Genomic DNA, 10,966 nt, shown 5'->3' on the forward strand with positions numbered 1-10,966 from the left:
TTTTTTTTTTTTTTTTTTTTTTTTTTTTTTTTGTAATTATGAGCTCGGTTTGATTTTGTTAGATTGGAGTCCCTTTATATAATTTCTACCGTTCTTTTGTTGGGTTTGTTTTTCACATGTCCTTATGTAAAAAAAAAAGAATGTTGCCCCTTAATCTTGAGACCAGAAATAACTTCAAAGAATGACAAAAGACTATTGAGAATCACAAATGAAAAATAATAGTTAAGTCACTCCATTGCTAGAGAAAACTCAGAATCGAGAGGAAGAAACACCAAAACTTCCCTTCATGTTTTTATAATTTTTCTAATCCAGAAGTTATTTTGTCTTTTTTTTTTTCTTTTTTTCTTTTTTCTTTTTAAATCTACTATTTCTATCTTTATTTCAAAATTTGCATTATTTTTTCTATTTTTATTTGAGTATAGTGTATGATTCGAACTTTTATACGATGTATTGTTCTGGTAGAAAAAAAGAATTAGTGGATTTGGTGCCTAATGTGAGGACTTGAAAGGTTGGGGTAGAACTTCGAAGAGAATTCTTCAAAGCCTCTTTAATATTTGTGGAACTAGGAAATGTAAGGAAACATTGTTACTTATACTTGCTATTATTGATAATCTTAAACATTTGGATAATCTTGTGGACGATATTGTGCTTGATGATTGAAGAGTATATCAGATAACTCTTAAATGTGGGGTTAACTATTTGCTTTGTAAAGAGGAAAATTTGAAGAAAAAGAAATGCAAGATGAAATGGCTGAGATAAAAACACTAATTTGAATTATGATCGCCAGTATAAATGAAACTTACATCTACCTTATCTTTTAAAAAGCAGATCCTAAGAGAGTGGACCTATATTAGTCTCATCACTCACCTTTATTAAGTCATTTCCAATGTTCTGGTTGAAAGAATAAAAATAGTCCTACCAAGTCCCTACTGCATTTCACTGATTTCCAATCTTTAATTGTTGATGGAAAGAAAATTGTTTGTTCCTGTTTAATTGAAAAGGAACTCATTGATGATTGGAAGAGAAAGAAAAAGAAGTTATCAACCTTGATCTTGAGGTTCGAGAAGCTTTTCGATAAGGCAGATTAGAATTGTAATAGACATTTTAGAAGTTAAAAAGACTTTAGCTCTTGTTGGAGAACGTGGATAACATGTCATTCTAGTGCAAACTTCTCAAGTATTATTAATGGAGAATGGAATAACTCTATAATCAAAGAAAATTAGATAGGCTGTTAAGTCTCACCTCCCTTTTCCATGGCGTTGTTGATTGCTGTAGCAGATTACTTGTTAGAGGCCTTGATTTTGGCCATTTGGAGTGATTCAATGTAGGGAAAAGCTTCTTATCAATAACATTTAGTCTAATGATGTCACCATTCTCTTCTCCTTCATCAACATGGAAAAGTTTAATTTATTTAACGTTATTAAAGTTTCTGAGGCACCTTCTGTCTTTAACATTAACCTCACAAGTCTAAAATTGAAGGTATCAACTACTGGTATTAGTGGTTTGGTAGATTGGGTGGGTTGTGGGGTTGAACATTGGCCTATGGTTTATGTATGGCGTCCTCGTGATGGAGAACCTTAAAGTACCAAGTTCTATAGGGTTATTTTGTGAAAATTCTTAATAAGCCTCAAACTAGAAACGGATTTTGCTCTCCTGAGGCAGAATGTCCGTACTTTTATAGACCTCTCTCTTGACCTACCCATGCCTTACATGTTCATGTCTTGGTTCCCTGAGAAGGTGTTCTGTCTATTACTGAAAAATCTAAGTGGTGCTTGGACTTCCACTAGGGTAATAAAGAATCCAATGGTGGATCCCATTTGGTAGCTTGGAACAAGTTGAAACCTCCTATGCCTTTAGAGGATTGGGTTTTAGTAATCTTCATAGTAAGAATCTTGCCCTTCTTGTAAAATATCCATGAAGATTCACTCTTAAAAAAGACCTATATGTCGAAGAGTTGTGGCTGCCAAATTTGGGGTTAACTCATTAAGGATTTTGATTAAATAGACTCCTCTTGACTGCATAGCTAAATATGGGACTTGTAGGGATTACTTTACGTTCTTTTGAATATTTCCATTTTGCATGATACAAATGAATCTACTTTTTAGATAATTTGATAATTTGATGACATCTTTATCTACTGTTTCGGTATTATTGCAGTCTTTATTTTGATTGTGTGCCATCTTAATTGTCTGATATTTTCAATTTACATTCATGGCTTGGTCTATAATTAATTTTATTTATGCCTATTTGGTTTTGTCATTACAGGCGTTTGTTCTGAAGAACATTCTTTTCTTTCCCCACGAATTTGGTAAAATTGCATCAAATTTGGCACAGAATTCAGGTTCAAGTAGATTGTCTAAAAGTGAATGTGTTGCATCAAATAATTTTGCTGCTCTTACTGAAGATGTGAAAAGAAGGTGATTAATCTTTGTGTGGTAAATAATCTCTTTTCCAGGTTTGGTAGAGGCTCAAATGTTTCGATGGAAATATGTTGGTGTTGGTGTTCAGTTTGTTAATTTTCCTGCTTGAAGAACTTGTGTACTTCAGCAAGCTAGATCCTTCAATACATGCATTCTTGTACATATGCATATTTAGTTGCAATTTTTATGTATTATATCATTTTCTGGCCACCATTTGGAGTTTCAAGGTTTCTCATTAAGCTTAGAAATTATCTTTCCAGCAATGAGTTTCTCATCTCTTGCATTTTATTTTAATGGATGAGGATAATTTAAGTGCCATATGAAAGGCCATGTCCCTTCGTATAATACATGCATTAGAATCTTGAGTACAAAACTTGTTAAAGTCGAAACCCACCCGCTCCACATTGTGCATAACAATATATTGATGTGTTTTTTTACTTTTGATATTCTGAAGCTGGTGTTCCACATATCACAACCGTGAATATTGTACAAACTAGTTAAGGTCAGAAATCTACCCATCCTGCATTTTGCATAAACAGGTGCAAAATAATCCTTCCAAGTCCTTAATGAGTGTTAAACACTCGGGCATGCTTAAGAATACAAATGTGCTGAAGTTTGGAGCTATATGCTTTGTGTAATGATTAGGCCAACTCATTTTGATCCAAATTAAATTTTTTGCCTCATCCCAAGGCTTATGCAGTGCCTCGGAATAAAAGAAAATAAAGTCTTAAGGCTACCTTTAGTTATTTTAAACATTTATACACATAACATGCATGACTGCGGGCACACTGTACATGTGCATGTGTTTATATTTGTAGAAACCATTCTTTGTCGTGGAAAGTGTCACACCATGTGTAACACTATATACCATGGGAAAACTGCATGGGGTAAAACTGTACTTCTCTTGAGATTGAATTCTTTATCTTGGAGGCATGGTCTTAATCATAGGCAATGTTTTCCTATTTCCATCACATCATCAAGGAATTCTGGAACCAATCCAGGCAAATAAGGGTTTCAATTTCTTACTTGAAATAAATATACCAATTTCTCAAAAGGTTTCTTTTTACTTAATAGAAATTGTAAGTCACAACAGAAATTTATATGCAACTGCCCTAGAAATTATCACTTTTTTTTTAGGATAATGGTCAAAAGTTAAATGCTTAGAAATTGTCTAAAGGGATGTAAACTTCTTTTCGCAGGGCTTTGATCAGAAGCATGGGTGAGATATTGTTTCTATGTGGAGCTAATAGAAATGCTGTAATAGCAACTTTAAGTGTGCCCCAAAACAGTGCTGAAGGACTTGGATACAGTCCAGGAAACGAGGTATATTAGATTTAGCTCGATATTGATGTGTTCTGAGAATCAGTTGGTCATGCTTGAATCCAGTGATTGCACTTTCTTGTTGGACCATCAAGAGCTTGTTTTTAGTTTTATTCTTGATGTGATTTATATTTTTCTGTTCCACAGATAATGTCAAATGCATTTGAAGGTCTTTCAATTGAATCAGGCTCGGATTTGCAGAAAGTGCTGAGAGTCACCACGTGCACATCACAGGAAAGTGCATTTCAGAGTCTTGATGCAGCTCTTCCTGTCTTCCAGAGTCGTATGGGCGCCCTGCTATTCCTGATTTCTGCTTTACTTTCGCGAGGACTGGTATTTTTGTTAGATCCTGTTCATTCAACTAGTAATGGGACTTGAATTTTCATGTGAATATAAGATTTAGGACCAACAAATTGATATGGTTCTTTTATTATTGAAATTGAGACTTGTTCGTTTGCTGTAGAAGGTGGCTAGAACTTAGATATTCTAGAAAGTCAAAACATGATGAAACTGTTTCTTATCCAAAAAGGGAAGAAAAATAGATAAGAGGAGGGATTTGGTAGTACAATGCTTATCCATTTTGTCTTATCATGCTCATGTCTTTAATAGAACTCTGCAAAAATGGTGATGAATGTATTTGTGTCGTCATGTGCTGAAATAAAATTTATATGATGTACAAGTGCCTGTCCTAATTATTGGTTTTGTATTTCTCCACAAACTTAACAATTTCTGTCATTTCTTTCTGTGGAGGGAAAATATTGATATGTGAATTGAACTTTGCATTATGGATGATAGTTTCTGATGATTTTCTTTAGGATCTTTATGTTGTGAATGCCAGTTTAATTTTACTTCTGTAGGATATGGTACAAGCGGACAGGGATGATCCAAGCCTCCCTCTTGTCACTGCTCCATTTGGACATGCCTCACAGGTTCTTTGATATGCATTTTTTTTTATTATTGAATTATGTAATTTCCTTTGGTTTCTGTACGATATTTATGCAATTTATATTATCATGAAACAGGAGATTGTGAACCTACTGCTCTGTGGACAAGCCGTTCCTAATGTGTTTGATGGAAGGATGGACTTAGGTGGTGGGATGTTCCTAAAAGGTATATCTAAAAGCGTGGAAGTTGGGTTCCTCACACTTTTGGAATCTCTCAATTTCTGTAAAGTTGGCCAATTTCTTAAATGCCCAAAATGGCCCATATGGGTGGTTGGGAGTGAGTCACACTACACGGTTCTTTTTGCTCTCGACACCTCGGTACAGGATGAGAATGAACTGGAAGAAAGGGAGTCACAAATACGAAAAGCATTTGACGCCCAAGACCAGAGTGGAGGTGGTGGTTTCATCAGTGTAGAAGGATTTCATCTAGTTCTCAGGGAAACCAATATCAAACTTCAACCTGAGAAAGTTGATCATCTTTGCAGTACAGGATTTATAGTGTGGAGTGAATTCTGGCAGGTAATTCTGGACTTGGACAAAAACTTCGGAGGCCTGAAGGATTCGACAGGATTGATGGGTAAAAAAGTGTTTGATCTTTACCATTTTAATGGGATTGCCAAGTCCGATTTGAACGGAAACCAATTTGGATGTGGAGGTGAGACTGCAATACAAAGACCTCGGCTCACCAAATTGAGGGTTTCGGTTCCACCAAGGTGGACTCCAGAGGAATTCATGGCAGATGTAGCTGTTTCATCTGCCTCGGGAGGAAACGAGTCTTCTGGTAAAGATGTCGAGGTTTCTAAACCAGAACCATCTCAACATGCCCCGCTGGTTGATTGCATCCGAACACGCTGGGCTCGAGCCATTTGTAGGTGGGCTGGTGATCCCCCTAGTATAGTATAGTATGATTTGTTTTCTTTGCTTTCCTTTGTGCACAATGCATGAATGATACCGAAAAAAGACGGAGGTTGTGATTTGAAAGGCACACAGATAGGGGCATAAAATGTATTACTTGTACTTTCAGGGTGTATGTGCACGAGTTTCTGTGTAATGTTGTAGCTTTAACATTAAATTCGAATTTTTGAGGTGTTGGATTGTATTATTTGAACAAAGGCTTATCTGGAATTTGTTTCTGGTATGATAATTAAAATTTCTTCCTTTGTGCTTTGGCTACATTGGAAAAGCTTTCCTGGACTTGGAACATCGATACTACTGATGGCTGCAACATCAGTAGTAGCAGTAAGTTCTCATGCCTGGAGAGGTGGATTAGGTGATGAACTATGAGTGCACTGCTCATCAGTTCACTACTAAAACTGCTATGGTACTGATGCTGTCTCTCTCAATTTCTGGGTTCTATGTTATTGTAAACAAATGACATTTGATTGGTTCAAAGGTTCGCATGACAACATTATTAATATCTTTTTAGATTTTATTCTTGAATAAAACTGTATTGTATACGTGGTGGGGATGTGTTATTTATACAGCCCCAACTTACGACACTTGCATGCTTCGAAAGTTTTTATTACCTCTCCAGGAAATCTTTCAGTAACTATTTGAAGTGTTCAAGGTATCTTATGTTTGGTTCTATTGTTCTAAAATCAATCCATGATAATTTTATCGTCTAAACTTGGCACGTAAATCTTTGTTAATATATGCTATGAGACAACCATTTATCCATTGATCTCTCGTTCGATTATGCGATCAAGTCTTCACAACATGTATCACAGAAAAGAAAGTGTTCTCTGTAGATGTCAATGTGAACATTTGTGAAACTATTAGATAGACTTAATCTCTATTTATTAGAACTATTTTTAGTGCAATAGCGCTTGCACTTTTTGTTTCAACAAACTCGAGATTTGAGCTCACATTGACAATGTAATTTTGAAGTTGATTCTTATATACAAAGAGTTTAATAGTTAAAAGTGCTTCGGAGAAAATTGAGCTAAGTCGACTAAATTGCTATCTATCGAATGCAACAAATGAGTTAAAATTATGACGTTCGTCTGGAATGTGAGCAAATATATCTTGTCGATTGCTCAACCGTACTTTGGTTATCTTACGTGGAGCTGAATTAGACTTTTTCGGTGTTCTCGTTGAAAGACGCAGGCGCACTCCTTGGTTTGTGCATGATTTTTACCTTTTTGTCGCTGAGGTTAAAATGTTATAATGTGATCCTCTTAATCGTTTAATATATATTTATTAGGAAGTTCTTACATATTATTTTCCATGCATCTTTAGAAGATGTTTGAGAAATTGTAAAATAAATAAATAAATAAATATTAGGAAGAAAAGGAAAGTACGGAAAAGAAAGATACGTGTGAAAGGGACGCGCGTCAGGCAGGCTGTTAACTGTCAATTTTGAGGTTCTACGCGCGTGGCCGTCTACTTATTTGAAATTTAATTAAAAAAACAAAAAGGGAAAAAAGAAATGTAAACGACATGTCGTCAAATCCTCTACATTTGAAGAAGGTTACGACATGAGTTAAGAAATATAATATTTATTTTAACCCTAAACTTCTTCTCATATTTCACACCACAATCTCCTCTCTCACGCTCTAAATGGAATAAACCCATTGATTAATAACGCATCAAAGCATGACTATCACGTCCCATAATTCTAACTTGGTGTTTAATGTTTGGTTCAACTTCATTTCTCTTTGAACAAAAGTTTACAGAACTGTACTAACATTCCCAAATCATGCTAAATGTATAGGTTAGATACCGGTCGAGGAACGAGTGAATACAATGAAATCATTTTAGGGTAATGAAATATTATGAGTTTATACGTGTGAAAACTAAAGAGGATTATTTGTCAGTATGCATGAGAACTGTGGCAAGGACCTATCTGTATGGCCGTAGTTATTTTAGAAAGAAAAGAAAAAAAAGAAAACAAAAAACAGAAAGAAAAGATTGCTCGCTCGTAAGAGAAAGGTTAAGCAAATAATGGAAAGAGATATGGTTACGGTGAGAAAAATGTAGTGGTATAATAAAGAGAAGGAAAATGAATCTTAGTAACCTTTGGAGCAACTCTCGAGGAACGGAAGCTTACGTAAATTAAATTATGGAGTATTTGGCTAAGGCAACCAAGTAAGTGACCTTACTATAGGATAGACTAAAAATTGTATGAGTTATGATGATGCATGAATTGTATCGTATGATGTCGTATACTAGTATATGATGATGTATGAGTTATGATGTTCGATGATGTGCATAGAGTATATATATTTCGATGAATGTCATACTTGATATGCTTGATGCACTTTATGACAATATGATGAGTATGATGATTGCATGACGTTTACCTTAATATGATGATGTTTTTCATATTCAGCATGCTATATGATGATAAGTGTCATATTGCATCATGTCGTTAGATTGACACAGGACACAATCCTATGAAATGATATTAATATAAATATCCATTAGTATGTGTTACTTAATGTAACAAAGAGATGAGACTTGAGAGTTGTGTTAGAAGAGATGATAAGACGGACGTTATAAGGACCTCATGCATATAGTATATTCATAAGCATAGGGCTACTTCCCCTAGAGATGAGGAGTGCGGACGCACACAATATGATGATGGGTGCGAATGTGCACAGTATGATGAGCAGGGAGTTCATGAGGAACCAGTGAGTGATGCTCGATTGCGACGTTATCTTATTCGTGGATTACGAAAATACTTTATGCCGTTTATTTCCTTAATACAAGGGTAGACAAATCAACCTACAGTTATTGAATTGGAGAATTTGTTATCTAATCAAGAAGCTTTGATTAAGCAAATGACTAGCAAAAATGATCTTTCCCCAAAGTCAGAAGATGTGTTCGTACGTCAAAGATCAAAGTAGACAGAATTTTCATTCAAAGCCTTCATCAAGCAGTGGGAATCAATTAAGAAATGATGAGTTGTCAAAGAAGCCATTTAAAGTTTGTTAGAAGTGTGAAAAATCTGGTCATTTTAAACGAGATTGTCGGGTGAAAGTGGTGTGTGATCGTTGCAGAAAGCCAGACCATATTAAGCCAAATTGCCGAGTCAAAATGCAAGAATCAAAAGGAAATGTTGCACATGAAAATAAAAATTCTTCAAATTCTTCCGATCCAATTTAGGAACACTGTTTAACTATTGAGGTTGTTGATCAGCCAACAAAAGTGACTTCAACTATACATCAAGATGATGTCGTTATAGATGATCAAAATCCTAATTCCACTACTTACGCTTATGAATTTGATTCCCTCCAAATTCTGCCTCTAGACTCTCTCTTTTTCTCTGATGCTAATTCTGCCGTCCTTGACAACCCTTCGGTTTATTCCACGCCTTCAAACTTGTGATTTGAAGAAAATGATGATTTTGAGCTCATTTTTTATGATCCTGATGATCTTTACCTCCCATTTGAGGCTGACAATTTCCTACCAATTCGCAAGATTCGGCTATTGATTCTTAGCCCTAGCTTGGCCTGGATACTACTGCTAACGGCGCTGGTGTTCGCATTTGCAGGTCTGAAGCATCCCCGGGATTGGGGAGCTCTGTGGTTTCTTTTGAGCAGTCCCCCAATGATGGTAAGTTTATTAACTGTCAAGCTTCGAAAATACTAAATGCGAATAGTGATTGCTTTTCGACTGATTTTGGAGGTTGGGACTCGAAGGATTCGAGGATTGTGAATTGTCCCTCTCCGGAGCATGGTGGTGGTAGTGATTAGGAGTTCTCAAGCGAGCCGGCGTCGTCTCAGAGCTCGGGTTCTGGAAATTGTGGTTCCTGCGTCTCTGAAGGGATAACTTGCCCATCATCCAATGGGGAGTATTACGATGTTAATGTTGGTCAGAAGATTAAATCAGAGGAAATAGGGAAAATTTGCGTGATAAAGAGGAAGAACGACCTAGATGAAGGAAACCCGGATTTGAGATCTGCCAAGTATTGAAAGTCATTTAAACCTGTAGAAAGTATCAATCCCCAATTGAGTTCCTGTGGTCTAAGTGAGGATTAAGAGAAGAGGAAGGCGAGGTTAATGAGGAGTAGAGAGAGTGCATAGCTTTCCAGGATCACGAGCGAGAAAGGGCGAGACTTGAATTTATCTCGTGGGAAATTTGATACTTTGAACCATGAAGAAATTCATAGGAAAGGGCGAGACTTGAAATTCGATCAACAACGAAAAGGATCACAGGCGAGCGAGAAAGCTATGGCCTCTAGCAGGGCGTATGATAAGGACAAGGGTAGGGAGACTGGTCTTGCAGTTCCTACAGATCTTAGTCGAGCCCTCACCATCCCCAAACATCAAGGAAAGTGGTGGTAAACATCTTCATGCGTAAAGTAAAGAAATCCTCCCGAACAACTAAGGCATTTGTAAGTTTGAATTAGTAAAAATAGCTGTTATATATTCCTAATCTGTTAATATTTTTGTTGATTAGTAGTATATTATATTTTCCTTATCCTTTATATTTGATTAGTATATTTTATTTTATTTTCAAATTAGCCCTTTATATTTGATTAATATATTTTATTTTATTCTATATTCTGAGGTATTAATTGTCCGCTTGTATCCTATCTAAATGTTGTGAATATGATGAAGATTGAACCTTTGATCCCAATTCTATTTCTTATTCTTTCTTTTAACTCTTAACTCTGTTTAAATATTTTAAAATTTATTTACACCAAGAGGGTGAGGAGTTAAATCTAATATAATATTATTTTGAGTTTATGGATATTAGGAAAAGAATTATTTTTTATACCTAAAACAAGTTAATAATATAATTTTTATAAATAAACTAAAATATATTAATCTGCTTCATTCATACTCAACTTTGATTTATGAAAAAGCAATAAAAATGTTTAAATATATATTCATTTTTCCTATGTTTGAAATTTACGACACTAATTTCAAAAGTCAGAAATGAATTTCAAAATTTATAAAAAGTCCAACGCTAATTAATGATATTAAATTTAAAAAATAAAAATAAAAAGTTTCATTTATTAATGTGGCATTCAAATTAGAGAGATCCGAAACCTTCAAATTTAAATGACTAAAAATTACCATTTATTAATGTAGCATTCAACAAATAGAGGGCTCCAGTTTTATTAAATGATTTATTAAAATTATATATTTTAGTTCTATGAATTAAATAAACATCTCTAAATATAATAATTTTTTTTTAGAGAAAAGAAAAGTCGAAAGAGAAAAATAAAATAAAAAATAATCAGTTGCATTCGAGATTTACATGAACAAAAAAAAAAAAAAAAAAAAAAAAAAAAAAAAAAAAAAAAAAAAAAAAAAAAAAAAAAAAAAAAAA

The 10,966-nt window shown here is 34.7% G+C and overlaps 1 protein-coding gene across 1 annotated transcript in view; it reads left to right on the forward strand.

Moving 5' to 3' along the window:
- LOC111480548 (ubiquitin carboxyl-terminal hydrolase MINDY-3) overlaps window positions 1-5,857 on the forward strand; it is a 25,061-nt gene extending 19,204 nt beyond the window's left edge. Inside the window, exons 5-9 of the mRNA XM_023125652.1 lie at window positions 2,266-2,417; window positions 3,620-3,743; window positions 3,888-4,073; window positions 4,598-4,669; window positions 4,763-5,857. Coding sequence (XP_022981420.1) covers window positions 2,266-2,417; window positions 3,620-3,743; window positions 3,888-4,073; window positions 4,598-4,669; window positions 4,763-5,587 — 1,359 coding nt within the window. The 3' untranslated portion in view covers window positions 5,588-5,857. The remainder of the gene's footprint in view (window positions 1-2,265; window positions 2,418-3,619; window positions 3,744-3,887; window positions 4,074-4,597; window positions 4,670-4,762) is intronic.
- Window positions 5,858-10,966: the final 5,109 nt, after the last annotated feature.

The sequence above is a fragment of the Cucurbita maxima genome, unplaced genomic scaffold, assembly GCF_002738345.1.
Source record: "Cucurbita maxima cultivar Rimu unplaced genomic scaffold, Cmax_1.0 Cma_Scf00006, whole genome shotgun sequence".
NCBI lineage: Eukaryota > Viridiplantae > Streptophyta > Magnoliopsida > Cucurbitales > Cucurbitaceae > Cucurbita > Cucurbita maxima.